Source organism: Trichechus manatus, unplaced genomic scaffold (assembly GCF_000243295.1).
Source record: "Trichechus manatus latirostris isolate Lorelei unplaced genomic scaffold, TriManLat1.0 scaffold00174, whole genome shotgun sequence".
NCBI lineage: Eukaryota > Metazoa > Chordata > Mammalia > Sirenia > Trichechidae > Trichechus > Trichechus manatus.
Window position 1 is genome coordinate 4,808,585 of NW_004444110.1, and position 21,893 is coordinate 4,830,477.

At 33.8% G+C, this 21,893-nt stretch overlaps 1 protein-coding gene across 3 annotated transcripts in view; it reads left to right on the plus strand.

Moving 5' to 3' along the window:
- The window catches only part of FAT4 (FAT atypical cadherin 4), a 190,476-nt gene that overhangs the window by 98,781 nt on the left and 69,802 nt on the right, over window positions 1-21,893 (plus strand). For all 3 annotated transcript variants that reach the window (XM_012558542.1, XM_012558543.1, XM_004386861.1), the window contains exons 3-6: window positions 3,594-3,855; window positions 5,143-5,493; window positions 11,235-12,157; window positions 12,861-13,035. In XM_012558542.1, coding sequence (XP_012413996.1) covers window positions 3,594-3,855; window positions 5,143-5,493; window positions 11,235-12,157; window positions 12,861-13,035 — 1,711 coding nt within the window. The remainder of the gene's footprint in view (window positions 1-3,593; window positions 3,856-5,142; window positions 5,494-11,234; window positions 12,158-12,860; window positions 13,036-21,893) is intronic.

The following is a 21,893-nucleotide window of genomic DNA, read 5'->3' on the forward strand; positions in this document are numbered from 1 at the left end:
ATTATACAGAATGTGGTCAGATTAGAAGTCTAAAATTCTTACTGTTTTTGTTAAACCATAAAATTACAATAAATATTTTATATACTCCAGGTACACCTGAATATACAAGATAAATGTGGAGTAGTGTGTTAAACTCAGCTGTTCCATTACTAAATTAAAATGTGCTTAGAGGTATTTGCTTTATGAAATTTTAAGATTGGCTGGGGAATGCAGTACAAAAAGATAGCCAATGCCACAAAAGACGTTTCAAAAGAGTATTTTTGTCTCAGACTGTTAGAAAACACCCTCTTCTGAGTTTGACAATGAATGAAAAGACATGTGGAGTTTATGATGGAAAAGATGTATGGAAACTAGCTGCTCTAATCTTCCAGCATGTAATTCTTCTGTTATGATAACCACCCCCACGTTCACATTTTTCTTAATATTATTTCTGAGAGTTCTAGTCTGGATATTTTGGCACAGTAATTAAGAGCTCGACTGCTAACCAAAAAGTTCTGCACGTTCAAATACACTAGCCGCTCCTTGGAAACCCTATGGGGCAGTTCTACTCTGTCTTATAGGGTCGCTATGAGTTGGAATAGACTTGATGGCAGTGGGTTTGTTTTTTTAATAATGGTAAAAGGAATTATTGTTTCAATTGAGTATATGTAAATCAAAAAGTAATTTTTGAAGTCATCAGTTGCAACAGTACTTCTCAGTGTCAATACTCACTAATTAAATGTAGTAGGAAATCAGAAAATATATTCCCTGGGATATGGAGCAACTTAAATAATATTTTAGGTTAAATTACTCATTTGCAGAGGTATCAATTATCAAATACATTCTGCCCATCATATTTCACTTATAAGAGAAAAATAATGAAAATAAGAATAAAAACAACAACTATCGTTAACCATCCCTATTTGTCAAGGATTACTCCAAGGTCTTTACATTTAACAACTCATTTAATCTTCACAACAGTCCTATGCAATGCATAATATTTTCATTCCTATCATACTGATAAGGAAACACAGGCTCAAAGAGTTTAAGCATGTAGCCCAAAGCCACACAACTGATAAGTAGCAGAGACTCAACCCAGAAGTGTACTTCTAGAGCATCATATCTCAACCGCCATAGGGTATTTTAACTCACTATTTCACTCATTCTATATATAATCACAAAACACCTAAATCAAATTGCATAAAGTTCTGACATTATATAGATACATTTATAATAGATTTAAAATTGATTTTTAACATCCCCCATCACCAAATCAAGATATGTTCCTGAATTTTAATTGTTTTTAATGTCCTTATTTTTGCTGCTGCTAAAACCCACCCCTTCTTGAAACCCTCCCTTTAACCTCTGTGTCAGGCTATTTTTTTGACTCTACTAAGTCCCTCTTTGCTTTTCCTCTGTCAATCCCTGCCTCTGCGCCGTCTTCCTACTTTTTAAACACCAAATCCATTGCTGTGGAGTAGATTCTGACTCACAGTGACCCTATAGGACAGGGTAGAACTGCCCCATACAGTTTCCAAGGAGCATCTGGTGGATTCGAACTGCCGACTTTTGGTTAGCATCCGAGCCCTTAACCACTGTGCCACCAGGGCTCCTTAAACACGGACATTGAGCCCTTATTCTGCTGCTCCTTTCTCTCTATATTCTAATTTAAATTCTTAACAACTCTTGTGGCTTCAACTCTCACCTACATACAATGACCTTCAGAAATTATTTGAAACTCAATTCCAAAATCTCTAATTACCAGATGACCATTACTCAAAAGCTAGCCTTCATTCACTTAAAATACCATACATAAAATTTCACTTCATAATTTTTCCTGCATCAAAGCAGCTAATATTCCTGAAATGTCTTCTGTATGAGTATTCTCCTAACTCCCCAGCCAAAATAATGTGAAATTTTATTTCTTTATTATTTTCCTTCAATTATATGTGCTTCCTCCCACCCCACCCCAAGTCCCTGGGTGGGACAAATAGTTACACGCTCGCCTACTAACTGAATAGTTGGTAGTTCAAACTCACTTTGAGGTGCCTTGGAAAAAAGACCTGGTGATCTGCTTCTGAAAGGTCATAGTCTTAAAAAGGCCATGGAATTCAGTTCTACTCTGAATACATGGGGTTTCCATGAGTTGGAATCAACTTAACGGCAATAGGTTTAGGTTTTTTGTTTTTTGTTTTTTTGATATTTTTCCCAAACTTTCCATTTCCACTGCCAACTTCCTATTTCATTGGTCAAAGTTGTGAGGTTCACAGCTCAAAATTTTGAGAGACAGTAAGTCATCCCTGCTTCCATTTTACAGAACAGATACCTCGGACCCTCAGAGAATTTGACTTGTTATAAAATTATACCTTGAGGAAAACAAGTCCCAGTCTCTACAGGGCCAGATAAAATCCACTTACTGACTCCCTTCCCTTGGCTCTTCCCATTCTAGTCCATTCTTCAATATTAACGATCTTAAAACATTACTTCCAATTAAGAAAAAGATCAATGATTTGTTGACCACAGAATCCAAACGAATTTGAATTGCATGTGAGATGCTCCAAAATATATGTACTGTACTTTTAGGCAAATAACGCATGCCTTCTACATTTGTTTGCAAATGTGCCCTCCTCCTTCTAGGTATTTTCGTAAGTGCTATGCTAATTTTTTTTTACAGCAACATGTGAAAAAAATTGGCCTAGTGATGCTTATGAAAATACCTCACGGAGGAGGGCAGAGTTGGCAAACAAACATAGAAGGAGTGTGTTATTAGTCTAAAAATATGGTATTGTATAAGATATTAGCTTGACTTACTTCCATAGAAACCCTCTATTCTGACCGCTCAGTAGTGAGTAAGCCAAGTACATAGTTCTCCATTCCCCTTAGCCGTTGCTTAGGCAAAACATTGTTCCTTAGTCTTTGCTTCTCAAAAACTTTTATTTTCTACAAAATTCAATTCAGCTCCACGCTTTCCATTATATCTTCCTTAAATAAATCAAGTCGAAATAATCCGTCTCCCTTTTCAATTTTTGTAGTGTTTATTGCAAGTCTTGTTCATTCATCACTTGCCTTGTTGGTACATTACCTTCTCATGTTGTACCAGAAGGAACACAAGCTCAGAGTCAGGCAGACTTTGGTTTGAAACCCGCTAACGCTTTCAGTGTAACCATGTGTAAATTAGTTTGCATCTCTGAACCCAATATCTGCCTTTGTGAAATAGTACCTCATAGAATTGTTGTGAACTGAAGTGAGATAATATACACATAGCCCTGTTACAGTGCCTGGCACAGAGCAAGCCTTTAGTAAACTTCCTGGTTGTCGTCGTTAATAATAGTAGTGCCATTTGTATTTTCCACAGTGACATTACTCCTTTTCATGCTTATGTTTTAAGAATATCTATATAATATTGAAGGCTGAGATTTATTTTGCTATTTAATTGGATGAGTGGTGAAAGACTATGTAATACTACATTGTTCCATTGCGTTTTGAAATCTTAGAGTATAGGAAATCAAAGGCCAAAAGCCTCACTTTGTCAAATACATATTCAATAAAAAAGTTGAGTGATGCTCTTAATGTTCTAACTCCATCAATTCAGATGCCCGGTCTCTTTTTCTTAGGGTGCAAATGCTCTGGTCACATACACGATCATCAGTGGAGCTGATGATAGTTTCCGTATTGACCCTGAATCCGGAGATCTGATAGCAACCAGAAGGTTGGACAGGGAACGCCGTTCCAAATATTCACTACTGGTTCGTGCAGATGATGGTCTTCAGTCCTCAGACATGCGGATTAATATCACTGTCAGTGATGTGAACGACCACACACCCAAGTTCTCCAGACCTGTGTACTCTTTTGACATCCCAGAAGACACAACCCCTGGTAAGTCTATTTTGCCCTTATGTGATCGCCTCTGCCTATACTTACGGACTCTGTTTTGGCTGGTCTTAATCAGTGACTCATTTTTCCCATATGCTACTAGTTATGAAAATGTATATGCTGAATTTTAAATCTTTCAATTAACCATCTTTGTAAATTTCCCAAGGAAATCACTAGCCTTTTGAGAGCAGATGGGGTCAGCCATTCATCTGGTAACTAATTTCAGATATTTCTGTTCTGAAAGTATTTGTGACATGGGTTGCTAATTTTTCTGCCAGTAACTGTTGTCGTACTGTTTCCCGCTTTAAAAATAAATTATATGATTATGTTGCTGTGTTTAGAAAGAACAAAGAAAAATACAAGGGGATCTGTGAAATACTGTGAATATACATTTGCTAGCATATGACCCAGGGCAAGTTAATTCCTTACTCTTAGCTTCAATTCCTTCTATAAAATGGAAACAACAATTCCTATTAGAATTAGGGTAAAGGTTAATTTACAAAATATACGTGATTTTTCTAACACAGGGCTAGGGGATTTGTAGTTGCTCAATAAATGCTGGTAGAATCTGAATTAGAATCTTGCCTCTTTCAATATATGTTGTGATTGTTGAGTATGAGCATTCAACATCCATGTTTTGGGTATCTACATTCTCATTATTGGAAATTCTTATCTAAAATTGAAATTTGATTCTAATTACATTTGGAATGTGTTTGCATAATAAGGTATCGGTTTGAGACACTCCATTTGACACAAACATTAAACATTTATAGAAGTCTACTTCTTACTGCAGTTTTCCATTCCCTCCTCAAGAAGAATTATTTGTGTCCTTCATGAAATCCCTGTAGCATTTATTTCTTGCCTTTATTATAGCAATGACCGCATGAGCTGTATCGTGAAGAGTGGTATCCCCAGGGCAGAGGTGTATCTTATTACTCGGAATTCCCAGTGCCTGGCACTAGCAACAGAATCCAATATATGCTCACTGAATTCATCAACAGAAAACTAATGTCAGAAGTAGGCTTAAGTCCATCTGTTCCCTAGAACAGTTCATTTACACAGCAACATAAGATCCTCTAGATATCCAACATGGTGCATGCTTTATTAATACTTGAGAATGTTAGTGTAAGTGTGAATGAAGAACACTGCAAGATGTTGCCTTCACTATATGTGCACATACAAAGATAATTCTCTACTTAAAATATTTTACTATATAAATAAAACTTTTTGGTGTCTTTGTAAATATTCTCTACCATTAATTTTAGACTATTAATTTATTCTTTTTGATAGGTTCTTTGGTAGCAGCTATTTTAGCTACAGATGATGACTCTGGTGTGAATGGAGAGATTACATATATTGTAAATGAAGATGATGAAGATGGCATATTTTTCCTGAATCCAGTTACTGGAGTCTTCAATTTGACTCGAGTATTAGATTATGAAGCACAACAATATTATATCCTCACAGTTCGAGCTGAAGATGGTGGGGGACAATTTACTACCATCAGGGTTTATTTCAATGTACTTGATGTAAATGATAACCCGCCTATATTCAGCTTGAATTCCTATAGCACATCATTAATGGAAAATCTACCTCTAGGATCTACTGTTCTTGTGTTTAATGTTACTGATGCAGATGATGGTATGTACTTTATTTAACTTACTAAAAAAAACTTTGTTAGAAATGTTGTCAGATTTATATTCTTTTACTGTGTTCAGCTGTCACAAAATTGCATTTTGTGAATCTGTGTCCAAAATTGAGGAATAGATTTATAATTAAAACTATAGAGCATTAAAAAAATTTATATACTTTACCAAATGAAATTATTTATAATAGTTACACAGTATGCATTGTTGCCTTTTTATAAACTATATAAACTCGACCTCTCTTTTTTCTCCTAATTTTGTGGCAGTATTGCAGTTTAGTAATGTAGAAGCCATACAACAGCTTTTTAGTAGTTTTTTTTTTTTTCTGGTAAATAAAATATTTACATTTACATATATATTTTAACTTAAAAAAAGGATAAAATTTGGAATGGAAAGGAACACTAAAGACTTAAGGAAAAATAGAATGCATAACTAAATTTTATATTTCTGACTGAAAATTGCTAATAATATTTTAGTAAGATTTTATGGTTTGATTCAAAGTACATTTTCAGATCTCTTTGACTTATGATATATAATCAAGTTGGAGATTTTGCATTAAATCTATAGTTTACGTGTTTGATTTGTATTTGTGGTAGAAGCATTTGACAAATTTCTTTTACAATCTGTCTGCCCTGTTCTTTCTTCTAAGGCCTACTTTATCGATACACACCTATGTACATCTATTTTGTAAATCAGGTAACATAGTATTGGATATAACAGTATAGAGCTTATCATTCTTTAACTGAATTGTTTGGAAAATAGTACTTTTTCTTGCCTTCCATTGGATGCAGCTACATGTCCTATCAGTGTAGAAAACACCCGGATGCTACTTACAAGAGGAAATAAGTCTCTTGCCTGAGGATATGCCTAGTGACATAGACATGTCAACCTTAATTTAGAATTTCCTGGTTCTTACTGATTTGGATGATTTATGTAATCTCAGAATTCCATTCTGTCTTAATATTCTGTTCTATACTTAGTTTCCTTTCAGGAATGTCTAGAAATAACAGAAAGATGTTAGAGATAAAACACACAGTATTTTATACAGGCGCAATTCACAAAATTGGAAATGCTTTTCTTTAGAATTTATTGAGTAAGTGCAGATTGAAGTTTCCCCTTTTTTTCAAACATAGTTAATATTGGACACGTGTGTGTGTGAGTGTATATATATATGGTTTCAATACTAGTAGTCCTACTATTGCTAACAATAATATTAATAATAATGTTGTTGTTGGTTCCGACCCCATGTGTGCAGACTACAGCTGCTACATAGGGTTTTCAAGGCTGTCACCTTCTGGAAGCAGGTTGCCAGGCCTTATTTCCTAGGATTATTAATAATAACCACCCATACTTGTTCAGTGTTTAGCTTGTACCAAGTCCTGGCCTAAGAGCACTGCACCCTCTATTTCTTGTAATCTCCCAACAGCCCAGCTCTGAGGATTGGCTCCAATTAAACTTTTATACACAAATGATATTAATCTTTATTTTGGAAGTTGACTTCTCTGCTGTCTAAACTTTAATTGGTTTAGCTACTCTTGGGATATGACCATTTTTGATATCATTCCTATATTCTTAAATTATTTGTCACTGTGAATGTGCCCAACTTTTCTGTTGTAAAGTTTGCACGATGTTTGTTACTTATTAATCGTGTTACAGAGAGATAACTGTTTCATGGATTTGTGTGCTGCTTTACAATACATTTGGCTTAGCACTAGTAACAAAGAAAATAAGAAACTTTCCTTGTGAAAAATCTGCTGGAATACTACATGTTCATGGGCACAGATACATATTAACTATTGACTCAAATAATTCTTCATGGATTTTTTTTTTCCCTTTAATTGTGTTGGGCAAGTTTCAAGCTACATTTTGCCGTTGTTTTAGTTTTGAATACTTTCATCAGTGTAGTTTCCTGTACTTTGACCTAAAATATAGGACACAGTTCCTATTCTTTCTGAATTTCAAGGATAATGATAAGAATGTACAAGGGTAACCTTGTTTGTTAAAAATTGCTAACTCAGTTACACTAAGTAGTTCTTAAACAGTATTTTTTAGACTTTTTTAAGTTAACAAATTCACCTTAGTCTTTGATTAAAAGGTTTCTAATAAGGTAATATTGTCATCTTCTTGGGTACAGAAATTTTATATGAAAATAAATTTAACATTTTCTGTTATCTGTATCTCAGTGCTTAATCTTTAAAAGGTCAAGTAGCATGATCATTTTGTATAAATAAAGCAATATTTTCACAAGGAAATATTGGAGTATTAGTCTCAAAGCTCCATGCATACAGTTAAGTACTGATGCTAAATATAATAAATTTGACCGTCATGGAAATATTCTGACTTTGATAACTATTTTATTACTATTCTAGGAATAAATTTCATATATTCTTCAAAATATTGGGAGTCATGTAAGAATGTTTTTATAATAAAGCAATGAAATTAGTGCTGAATATATTTACCCAGATATTGATGGGTTTCATAGTCCAGTGATCTGATGATTTGTTGAAATGGTTTCAGAAAGATGAATGCTTTCTGAAACACTTCCATGTGTTACAGCTGTATGAGTAGTTGGCACATACTAGTTCTTTGTAGACATCATTAGACAGTATTTATGGATCAGGAATAAATGTGCACATTTTATAATATAGAACTATACCTATAGCACTATACATATTTTATGTGTTGTATATCCTGGAACTAAATTATTCACAAGACTGAAATAGGAAAAAATGCACACATGAAATAAAACTGCCAGGAAGAATCTTGTAACTAGACCATTTCAGAACATTGGGCAGAAATATGAACGGTTTTAAGTTTAAAGATCTGGTAGGTTATAACACTAAATTCAAGTTCTAACACTTATGGATAAACTATAGAATTTAAAAATAATGTATGTACTCTTTCCTGATTTGGATATTTTATGCAAAGAACAGGGGAAAAAAATTAGTCTGACTTCCATATTTTTCAAGATAATACAAATGTTCAGAGAGAATTTTGAGTTTCAATATGTCAACATCTATTTTCTAGATGGAGAGCACATGCACAAAGTCACTCATGAGTCTTGTCACGAATGAAAAGCCCTTTTCTTCACAGTTTAGTAAATGTAAATTGCTTCCATGGCCCGTAATTGTAGCAATTAGCTTTCCGTTCCTGAGATGAGAGTTGTTTCTTAGATGATATTGCAGAATTTTATGCAAAAAAAAAATTACCCTATACTTTTATGCTTACTTTCCCATAGATAATGATAGGTAGCTTTAGTTCATTTGTAGTGTTATTACTTAACATCTTATATTTATCATTATAGATCTGCATATAAAAATAAAATTTTTCTTTTTCCATAATTTTAGGTAAAGTGAAATATTTATTACCTTCCCACCCACACGTCTCACCAACCTTTTTTTCTTTTAAAAAGAGGCTGTTCTGCTGTTTACAGCAAGACTATAAAATCTTGGTATCATGTTCTCTTTTTGCCTCTACAATTTAATTGTTGACTCAAGGAAGCAGCAAACAGGGTGGACTAAGAGCGTTCAGATCACTGGATTAATTGCTCACATTCCAGTTGATTTATGGAAAAAGGGTACACCATCACTTGTTAGCCATGTGCCATTTTTTTCGATATTTTCTAGGGTTTCTTGATCTAAGGCATGAAAGATTTTATGCACTTTCACAGAACCAAATTTTACATCTCCATTCATTGGCGTTACTTTTATCCAGATGTTTTTATACCTTGTTTGTCAATAATAATCATGTCTAAATTTGGGCTTTATGGGCCCAAAAGAATATATATTTAATATTCACTGATAGATTTTGCCATTAAAATGCAGAAAACTTCTTTAGAAAGTAATTTTATTTATGATATATATATCTTTGTTTGCATGGCTTGATGGAACTTTTTATCCCATCAAGCCTGTGGAATTTTAAGACAAGGAGTCAAAGTGGGCTGTTGACCTTCTTTTATCCAGATCTTAAAATTATTTTCTCTCCTGCTGGTGAGTTGACCTGTGGCCTCCATTAGCTTTATTTATTCACATTCTTCCACATTCTCAAACCCTAATTACTCTGAATTTATAACTTCTACTTTGTTCACTTATGAATAGTCTTAAATAGACTATAAAGATAAAATTCGCAAGTTTTAATAAGGAGGAAAACCCTACCTTTTCAAAGATCTACTCAGCTATTGTTTCTCTGAGAAATTTTTGTTAGTAAGTCAGTACCTGAAAGTTATCTTTATAAATATTTCCTCTTTATTAGCATATAAACATAGGGCACTGATAGAAAACATCGAATCACAAAAAGAGTAATTCTAGCATTTTAATAAAGGACAAGCTGTACCTGATAGGGGAAAAACTATCAAGTTATTCAAGTAAGCGTCCCTTTGCAAAGAACTTAATGAGCTTTAAGAGAAAACAAATCTAATTCATGTATTCATAGGATTCTGAGAACGAGTATTTTTCAAGGGAAAAAAAGAGAAAATAAAAGTCTCTTGGCAAAATGTGGGCATCATATCTGGTAGGTGGAATTCAAGAACTCAATAACTGAAACTTTTTGTAAGCAATTCATATTACTTAATAGAATTCCACTATTTCCAGATGTAAAAATATTTACTAAGGAATGATTATGTAGATGAATGGTATCCTTCTTAGCATAATAGCCTATAATAGCCCCAACATCCTTAGAATAAAATATAAAAATGCACAGGGCATTATGGGTAGTAAAGAAAGCGCTGTTCTGGGGCAGTGAATCTGATCTTTCTATTTTCACTGATTGCTATTCGCATTTAAATTAGTTGCTCACACAGTACGTTGATTCATTCTCTATATCATCTATAAGAGACTACAATCATTTTTTGAAATAATGACTTAAATTTAATTTTTAAAAATTAAAAAAATTACACAAATTCCTAGGGAAAAATAAGGTAAAATATAATATCAAAATAAATCCCAGTAATAGCATAAGCATTTATATTTGAGACTTTTATTTATAATTTTACCAATAACATTTCCTTGAGACCAAAAACCCGATTTTATAGATATAATTTTATATATAATATGTAAGTATATATTATATAAATATATGTGTGTATATGTGTGCATATACCTATATAATGTTTTCTGTATAATTAAATCTGAGAGAGATATACTTTCTCAAAGCCCATTCCTTGGCCAGATGCTTAATAGGAATTAAAAAGTATTTATTAGTTCTGACAAGAAATATAGAGTAGACTTAAAGCATCCATGATTAATGCCATACATCAGAAAATTTTATTACCCTTCTCTGAAAATTGGTGTCGGCCTCAATAAATTACTGAAGTTATAAATGTTTGACTAATAGTATAGAGTGTGGCATACTTAGTGTTGCACCCTCGAGAATTATGTGATAGAAACCAGGAAATGGATAGAAAAATATCTGCCCTTTGGAATACTTTCCTTCTCTTTAGTTTTGTGATTTAACATTTCAACACTATAGTAAATAGCAAGCAGTAAATGAATCATTGGCTCACCAGATTGTAAACATCTTTTCAGATCAAAAGTTAACAAGAAAAGAGACATGTGTATGTATTATTTACTGAACAATGAAACAAACAAATGACAAAAAAAAACTGTAGCTACATCACCCATAAGGTGTGTTTGGGTCATCAGATATAAAACATGCAGAATTACATGCCAGAATTTTTGTTACAGTCTAGATTGCAAGCAGCAAACATTTCAGAAAATTAAAAATTTCCTTCAATTTCAGGCATCAACTCCCAGTTGGCTTATAGCATTGCTTCGGGTGATAGCCTCGGGCAGTTTACAGTTGATAAGAATGGTGTACTGAAAGTCCAAAAAACTTTGGATCGGGAAAGTCAGTCCTTCTACAACCTGGTTGTTCAGGTTCATGACCTGCCACAACTTCCAGCCTCCAGATTCACAAGCACAGCTCAAGTCTCCATTATTTTGTTGGATGTAAATGATAACCCACCAACATTCCTTTCCCCGAAATTGACTTACATTCCGGAAAACACTCCAATTGATACCGTTGTTTTCAAAGCTCAAGCAACTGATCCAGACAGTGGTCCAAACAGCTATATTGAATATACCCTGCTGAATCCTTTGGGAAACACGTTTAGTATTGGGACCATTGATGGTGAAGTGAGGCTCACTGGAGAACTGGATAGAGAAGAGGTTTCTAATTATACCCTAGTAGTGGTGGCTACGGACAAAGGTCAACCATCTCTCTCTTCGTCTACAGAGGTTGTAGTTACGGTACTTGACATCAATGATAACAACCCTGTCTTTGCACAGGCTTTGTATAAAGTGGAGATTAACGAAAACACTCTTACTGGGACAGATATAATACAAGTATACGCAGCCGATGGGGATGAAGGTACAAATGGACAGGTTCGCTACGGCATTGTTGACGGAAATGCAAATCAGGAATTTCGGATCGACTCTGTCACAGGTACCATCACTGTGGCTAAGCCTTTGGATAGAGAAAAGACTCCTACTTACTTCTTAACTGTTCAGGCAACGGATCGGGGCAGTACCCCAAGAACCGATACCTCCACTGTCAGCATTGTTCTACTGGATATTAATGATTTTGTTCCAGTGTTTGAGCTTTCTCCATATTCTGTAAATGTTCCTGAGAATTTAGGAACACTGCCCAGTACAATTCTTCAGGTCAGTATATTTAAATAAAACAAATCCTGTTTTCACTAAAATTCATAACTTGAAAAGCACCCTTCTCTCCCTGTGTTCATGCTTTCCTCACCCTATTCTACGTTCTCATCCATAACTGCTCAATTTCAGATATAGAAAATCTTAAAAAGGTTCATGCAAATTATGCTCAAGAAAATGATTTCCTTGTAGATTAAAATACTGTATTTTCAGTCATAACTGTGTTTACTAGTACACATTTATGTATTGTTCATTTTCAATTATTTTCTTTTTACTATAACAGTGTATATACAACAAACATATAATATTTCATCAGTTTCCACATGCAGATTTTTTATTATTTTAAGAGTAATAACTGCAAATAGTAAGAAAATAAAAAGTTTGAAAAATTAGCTGCAAACCTTTTTCCTTTCCCCCTACGCAAATCTCATGACCTAGATGAAACTGCTATTAAAATTTTTGTGAAACCTTCCAAAAATACTATGCAAATGATTTATGCATATTTTTACACAAATACACTTGTGCGGTACCTACTATTCTGCACCATTTTTCTTTCACCTGAAAACTTAAGAATATATCTTTGAACACTTTCAATCTTAGTACAAATTGCTTTGCCTCATAATTTTTTAAGGATTATATTTTATGTCATGATTTGCATTATGTTAGTTTTACCTACACCTGTTGTGTGTATTATTCTCTCCTGTAGGTGTTGGCAAGAGATGATGATCAAGGTTCTAACAGCCAACTCTCATACGTTCTGTTTGGTGGTAATGAAGACAATGCTTTTACCCTCTCGGCCAATGGAGAACTTAGAGTAACACAGAGTCCAGACCGGGAAACAAAGGAGCATTTTGTCTTGACGGTCACAGCTACAGATTCAGGTAAATCAGTTATAAACTTGTTCAGTTATGAATAGTTTCTTTGTAATATGAGTAAGTGAAAATATTTTTTATCTACTATTAAATTAAGCATTTGTTGAAATTTACTAAAGCGTGGAACTCTCGAGTATATCTATGCAATTGATAATACGTCCATCACTTTATGGAAACCCTAGTGGCACAGTGATTAAGAGCCGCTGCTAAACAAAAGGTTGGTGGTTCAACCTACCAGGCGCTCCTTGGAAACTCTACGGGGCAGTTCTACTCTGTCCTATAAGGTCGCTGTGAGTCAGAATCGACTCAACAGCAATGGGTTTGGTTTTTTGGTTTTGGTATCACTTTATAAAATTTATATGTTAGTGGTAAGATTTAAACACATCACAGGCAAAGCTCTATTCCTGAAAAATAGAATAAGCCCTTTCTTGAGTGCCGCTGGGTAAGACTTGATATTCTATCACCTGATCCAGGACGGATTTGAAGCACTTTATCTTTGAAAACATTCAGAATGGTTCTAACTGGTCATGGAGATAAGTCGTCTAGGTTCTCCAAAATTATAACTATCTGTAAAAGCCATTTAATGAAGCCCCACAGAGCTCCTAGAAGAATATCAGTGAAGCGCAAGGTTTTCATTAAGTAAGGGGTGTACTGAACTACAGTAGAAAGAATGAAAAGCAGAATACATCACCTTTCAATGTTGGTTGGAAATAGCTATTATATAAAATTATACAGGAAGTAGCATAGAATAAGATTTATTGAAATCTGATAATATTATCATTTGCCACTGTTTTGTTTTGTATGTATTGACTATTCATAAACACTGAATAATGCTAACTGCAATTTGAATTAAAAATTTCTGAAGGAATTGTGCCTTGCTTACAGTAAGTATTGCTTAAGTACTTTTTTGAAAAATGGATAAATGAATGAGTCGTTGATTTTCATAAAGATTTATGAATTATAGGAAATTGTTCTTATGTAACATTTATGTGTAAAAATGAATGTCACAGCTCATTTTTAAGTATTGAAAAACTTAATAATACTGACATAATGGCCTAGTTAAAAATATTTGTTGAAATTATTTAATCCAAGGCAGGTTGGTTAGAACATCAAATGATTGGGGGAAACAAACAAACAAACAAACAAAATATATATATGGGAACCCTGATGGTGCAGTGGTTAAGCGCTACTAACTGAAAGATTAGTGCTCTGCTGGAGAGAGATGGCAGTCAGCTTCCATAAAGATTACAGCCTTGGATAGCCTATGGGCAGTTCTACTCTGTTGCTACGAGTCAAAATCGACTCAATGGAAATGAGTTTGGTGGTTTGGTTTGGAATTATATATAAATATATATATTAAGATTGATGTATATATGGGTAGGTATATATATGAGGATCCCTGGTGGTGCAGTGGTTAAGTAGGTGGTTCGAACCCACCAGCCCCTCCTCGGGATGTGATGGTCTGCTTCCGTAGAGATTTACAGCCTTGAAAACCACATGGGGTAGTTCTGCTCTGTCGTATAGGGTCACTATCAGGCAGAACCGATTCGATGGCAATGGGTTTGATTATGGGTATGTGTATATACTTATATATATACACTTACATATATATTTATTATATGTATGTTAATATTAATGTAGATGTGTAATTACTTGCACGGAAGAACATTTCTGAGCTTTCAAACGGGCTTTCTTTAAAATTGTTGAAATGTTTCCGATTAATATATTAATATTTTTGTTATACATGATCAATTTTAGAGTATACAGTCTATTTTTTATGGCACCATTCTCAAAAGAGTAGGAGATTTTGATATTATGGGTTAAAATAGATTTATATATTTAAATGATGTTTAAATGCATTTAAATGATAGTGCCATTGATTATTAATTGAAGTTGTTCTCTATATATTTTTTCGCTTTTCCTTTCGCGATATCTGAGTCTATTCCTTTATGAAAGAAAATGATATTCCCAGTATATTTTTTAATATGTGTAAATGACCATGTTACATTATATGCAGGCTATACAATCCTGAACTATACAGAATAGAATGGAGTGTGGTAACCACATAAAACTCAAACCAAATTATTCTTGAATATGTTTCATTATGTAGGTAGCTAGTATTGTGCTATGAGTTGGACTCAACTTGATGACAACGGGTTTTTTTTTTTTTACACAACAAAGAAGTAGCAGAGTAAGATCCATACTCTAGAGCAAGTAACTTCAGAGTTCAGGGTGTATTTTGGGTTTAAGTGTTTAAGCAAAGTAAACTATTAAAAATACTCATTTTTAAAGTAAATCCAATAATTAGTATAATGCAGTAATACGAGCTTTGAATTTAAACTGATCTCAGTTTGAATCCTAGTTCTGTCATCATTTTCTTTGTGTTTATGGCAACTTAAACCTCAGTATCTTCTTCAGTACAAGAAGATAATAATAATTTCATAGTAGTTTTTTTTATAAGGATTAATTGATTGAATATATGTTAGGCTACTAAACTCCATGGTTGTTGCATAGTATATAGAATAATTTTAATAATAATAGTGATTCATGCACTTTAAACATTTTATAGTCATTAGAAATATTTGTAACTTTCCCCTCACTCTATAAGTATTCTTATTAAAACAATATGGATTAGATATTTTTAAAAAGCTTTTTTTAAAAAAAAAATGTGATTCATGTTGAGTTTCATTTATAGATTGTTGTATTAGCAATTTCTTCTGTGTGTCAGGTATTTCTTTTTAAATTCTTCCAAAAAATATATTGCATAGTAAGTATTTAACCATCTAAAAAGACCACAGATTTTAAAAACTGAAGTTCAGTCAAATTATGGTTAAGGAGAAATTTGTTGGCAAGCCAGCAGATGTAGCCACCACTTTTAGCATTGGTTCTCTGTCAGCAAGATAGTACAAAAGGGATATTCCGTTAAGGGGCCAGGGGAGTAAAAAGCTTGAAATGATACAGTGAAATTATGTTCCTCTGATGGATGTGAATGAGTCAGCAAGTTAGGAGGAATGTTCAGAAGGAAGCAGTTCAATCAGTGCATTGATCCAAGTGTGCAGTCTGCTCCAGAAGCAAGTCCTGGATCCAGGGCAACCAAACTGTATGAGTTCCCCATGCCATTAGCCATGGTCTTGAGGAAAATCAGGGACTTAGAATTCTTAATATAAGGACAAATAATAGAAGTATAACTCTAGTGTCTATGAAGGACTGTTGCCATTAAATGAAGAATCAAGTGTGTGAGGATTCTGCTAAACACTGAGCTGTGGTACTGACAAGGAGCAGGATGTGTCTTCATGGAGTTTCAGTGACACTTGTGGCTCAGGTCACAATATCGTGGCTGTCCTGGAGATCAGAGAATTAATTAAACTTTGCCCCACAGTGTAGCTTTTTGTAAGAGTTATTATTTCTGTTTGCTTTGAAATGGAATGGTGTTTCTGAGGTCCCTGACATAGAATTATTCAATCAGGTGTTTGAAGGTCATTTACTACAGGTGATGCAGAAAGTAATCAGAATGCAGACTAGGTGATCTTACAGTCATTAAAACTTAAACATGTGATTCCAATTCTGTGTTCAATTCTGTTATCATGAACAACGACTGTTACTGGAGAGTGTGAGAATTTTAGCTATCAGCTTTCAGCATCTGCAGGTTAACCCTCTTTTCTAGGCATGAGACCTCTGACATAACACTTAAAATATATATTCACTGTTAATTTAAGAGTCGGACTGGTAGATGACATAAAAAAATTCAGAAAAAATATGGAAGCTTTTAGATCCTAGATACCATGTTATTTTCGTATTTGCAGTGTTCTAAGAACCAGGGAAATGTCAGTTTTCTAAACAAGAAAAATGTCTGACAGTTTTATGTCATGTATTAGGTCATAAATTACTTATCCTTTGTCCTTTTTAAACTTTTACTTGATGTTGGCACAAAGATGAGTTAACTCTAGCAACATGGCCGGAATTGAAGCGGCAGTTTTTTATCATGCGAACCTCTGAATCTTTGAGTATTTTTGGAGAAAATATTAACATTCCATCTATTTATCATGTTTTTATTGACTGCATGGATATAGAGTAGCACATCTGGAAACTCTCTGACTACTCCTGTCTGCTGTATAAAATGAGCCACAACCAAAGTATCACATGTGTGTGGGGCTGAATGTTACATTACTAAAAAAAAAAAAAAAAAAACCCAGAATGGGGCTGTTATAATTCTACATCATTTCTTTCCTGTAGGATTAAATTACTAAACAGACTACAACTCAATTAAAGATATTTTGTTTGAATATTATTTGAAAGTATAGATTTTCTACCTTTGTTACTTTTTTTTATTTCTTCTATGATGGTACTTAGTCTTACGACATAGCAAGAAATCTATTCTTTTAAAATGTGAACCATAAAGGCAAAATGATTGAAAATAGTGTTGAATATTACAATTAACTTATTATGATTCTTTTTTCGTTTGTATATCAAGTAAATCTCTAAATTATGCATGGGAAAATTGTTGGGTTTTGTCAAGAATTTTAAGATTTGTAATTCCTCTTTAATAGCTTAAAAATTAGAATGAGAATTAAAATGCAATAAATAAAAATACAGAAAAAAGTATAATCTTTATCTATAGTACTTTTAATTACTTTATAACCAGTATACAACTAAATATAAGGGACTCTAATACTTGATATGATTTTCAAAGCATATTATCTTGGGAGGAAAAATGCAACTATGCAAGGTATACACTCACCCGCTGGCTTTCTGAAGGAATGCAACCCACTAAATGGTAAAGGTGGGCAGCTGAAATGTTGGTATACTAATTCTATTTCTTTGAGTTATATATTTATTAGATGGAACAGCTTCACACTTTAAGGCTTGTCTTTATACCAAAATTCCACTTGAATTTCCCACGTCTTTTACATTTATGATATTGTACTCATTATCTGTGAGGACACTTATAACGCACCATAAGTACAGAATATGGAGTCCAAAGATGTGTGTTCAAGTTCCCTCACTGAAGGGAGACCTCACATAGATCTTTTAATCCCTCGGGAACGATTTCCTCTAACATAAATAAATTTGGCATGATAATATTTTCTCATAGCACTGTGGTTAAGCAGTGGACTGCTAACCAAAAAGTCGAAAGTTCGAATCCACCAGCAGCTCCTTGGAAACTTTATGTCCTATAGAGTCACTATGAGTCAAAATAGACTCGACGGCAATGGGTTTGGTTTGGTTAAGCACTTTATCAAAAATATAATTTCCGTAAGCATAATCCCATTATTATTGCTAATATCTTTCGCACTTCTTCAGTGCCAGGCACTGAATTAATTGTCTGTTCATGGGAATATTACTGATCACAGTCCATCTTATCCTTAGATTTATGTGATTTTATGCTTATCGCTGCATCCCCATTTCTTTGCATGTGCTTGGTACATAATGAATTTCAATGTTTTTAATAAAACACAAAATATGTTATTACAACAGTACATACATTCTGCTTCAGATAAGTTTCCACTTTTATTAAATATTGATTCTGCTAATGATAACCCTTTAAAATATAAATGAAACACCTTTGTACAATATGGTTTGTCAGTCAGCTATTGGTGGATTTAAAAACAAAATAAAACAAAGAGCAAAGAAAAAGTACCCCAAACTCAAAAGCTTAAAACAGAAATCATTTATTCTTGCTTACCTGTATCTATGGGTTGGCTTGGAGTTGGGCTAGACTGATTCAGGCTGGTCAACTGGCAAGACCTGTGCTAGGCAGCATCTGAGGCTGTGTTGTGCTTATGGCTGTGGGTCAGACACATCTGTTCCATGACTGTTTATTCTGGGGCCAGGCTAAAAGGCAGCAGCAACCCAAAGGATGCTTTTCCCATGGCAATAATAGAAAGTGCAATGGAGCATGGCCAACTAGACAATCACATTTTAAGTCTTTTAATTGCATCATACCTGCTAAGATTTCTCTTACCAAAGCAAGTTAAATAACTGAGCACAAAAACAAGAGTCAGAAAGAAAAAAAAAAGTCACCCACAGTGGATTCAAAGCAAGACACATAAGTGAATATTTCCGAACAGTAATCCTGATTTGCTCATATTGATTAGCTGTTGATGTAAATTATGACATTATTCTTTTGATATTTTAAAAATTTGGTCCAGGATTTAAGATATCTGACCATAAAATAGTGCAAAGTTTTTTTCCAGCAGAAATTAATATTTACATATTCAGCTTCAGTAGAGTTTAATCATATTTTACAGTGAGCCCTATGTACAGATATTTTACTTTATCCATAAAAATTTTTATCAGTTCACAGAGATTTGCCCTTTCTTTACCAAAAGGGGAAATTATTTCCTTTTAATAAGTTTGATAGAGCAATTATGAATGTTAATGGTATGTAATAAATTTTATAAAATAAAATTACACAAATTAGAGAATATAAAAAGAATTCTATTGATGTATTTTCTATGTATTTTTTTTTACTGGTTGTGGACTATTCTTATTTCTTTTGTAATCAAAATAAGTCATTAGTTTATTATTTCATTGAAAATTTCTTATGAGCCAGGTATATTGTGGATCCTTGGGCATGTTAAAATAAAAATAATATTAAGCCAATAATAAAAATTGAAGTATATTTAATATATGATTTTCAAATTGGCACAACATTTCTGACTAGAGAGTCAAAAATGTTCTAAAGAAGAAAAACCCTTCACAAATTTTTATACCCCAGATTATTACTAATTAGTATGTATTGCCCTGGAAAAAGGGCCCAAATAGTCTTTAAAGAATAACTCTTAGACATGTAGGATTCCATACAGCATTTTTTTTTGAAGAACAATTCAAATCATTACTGGTTGACCTTAAAACATAGCTTCTAGTCTGACCTTTGCAATTGCTGTTGTTAAAACTGATTGCACATAGATGATAGTTTAAAAGAGCACAGTGCCCAAGGCAAGCATTCTTTTCTAGACTATTGTTTGACTTAAAGATGGCTTTCAGGAGACCTTTTTCAGCTACAGGTTTAAGGTTCAAAGATTACCTCAGGATGATAGTTTAAGGTGGGTAGTTTCAACCTCTTTGGTTCCAGGTAATCTGGATTCCACAAGAATTAAAAATTCCATCCACAGGGAGAATTCAAATCGTACTGAACCAAGTCCTCTACCAGTCAGCACTCACAGTGCCATCTGTAAAGAAGTTAACCATCAATCTCTTTCCCAGTGAATTCTCAAGATCATGAAAAAATTGAGATATATCTATTTTAAATACTTGGAGATGTATAATTTTCATATTAATTTTATTTAAAAATTTCAGATGTGACTTTGAGTATCATACAGTTTGTTGCATTGTGATGAATGGATATTACTTATGGATATGCTGAAAAATACAACTTCCTTAATATGTAAATTGTTACTCCTTCATTGTAGTTTTGTGAAAAAAATATTAATATATTCTGTTCCAAAGATAAACTCCTAGGAGGCTGAAGCTTCCAGTGAGTCCAGCACTGTATAATTTTCTTCTAAGAGGGAAGCGTTCACTAGAGCAGTTAATGTCCTTCACATAAATATTCTATTCTCAAGTAGCCTGCTTTCTTTACAAGATTTTCCCTTACCTTTCTCATATATACAATAAATAATATATTTTTAATGTAGTACATGGCAAGGAGTTACCAGGGAAATTAGACCAGTATAAATAAATTAAATAATTCATTAATGGAATGGAAGTATACAATAATGGTAAAGCACAAGGGCTTTATAATTAGACCTAGGTTCAGATTTTTCCCTTCCATTTCCTAGCTGGATGCCCTTTGATAAATTGCATAGACATCCATGTTCCTATCTGTAAAATGGAACTACTGATACCTACATAAAAAGTTTTACTGTCAGGAATACCTTAAGAGAATGGTTAATTTCAGCTCTTAATATCAGTCAATATATTTGCTAGACATCTCAAGCATACTAAAACCAAAGTTAAACTTTTTTATTTCTACTCACCTCCCCACATCCCCAAACTGTTTGTTGCCAGGATTTCAAAATTGCTGGAGGCAAAACTTAGTATCGTTCTTTATTCCTGTTCCCCGGTACCCTACATTTAACAAGCCCACTAACAGGTTCTGGATTCTGTCTCATAAAAATGTCAAAAAATAAGCTTTTCTTCATCTCCACTAATACATCTTAGACCAAACCAGGGCTAATATGATAGCTTCCTAACTGTCTTAACGTTCTCCTCATAGTCCTCTTTCCAACAAGCAGCCCATGAACTTTTTAACCAATAAATCAGATAACCATATTACATCCTTTACTTAAAAACTCTTCAGTGTCTTCCAAGAATGAAATCTCAAAATTCTTACCATTGCCCACAGAGTACTAAACGACCTGGACTCTCCCCACCTGTCTGACCTCTTCTACCACCACCTGCCACCACCCATGGTGTGCTGGAGCGAGCCCAACCACAGTCTCCTCTCAACTCCGTGTTCAGTGTCCATCATGTTGGTATTGTGGGAGCCCGTTGTTAAGCATTTACTACACCATAATGATACCAGCCCATCTGGCATCCTCAAAAATGCCAACCGCTTTCTGACTTTGCCCATTTGCACTTGTAATTTTCACAGCCTCGAATTTTCTGCTCCCAGATCTCAACAGAGTGAGCTTTTTGGTGGAGGAGGGACGACTGAGGGTTATTTGTGTCTTCATTTCTCGGTCATTTTGTCATCCATATCTAGATTAAATATGAGCTTCTCAGAGAAGACTTTTCTGACCATTAATCAATCTAAGTTCCCCATTCCTGGTTCCTGTCTTCTTAATGTCACTCTCTATTACATTACTTTGTTGTAGTTTCTTCTGAACACTAATTGCTATCTAGAAGTATATATTTACATATAA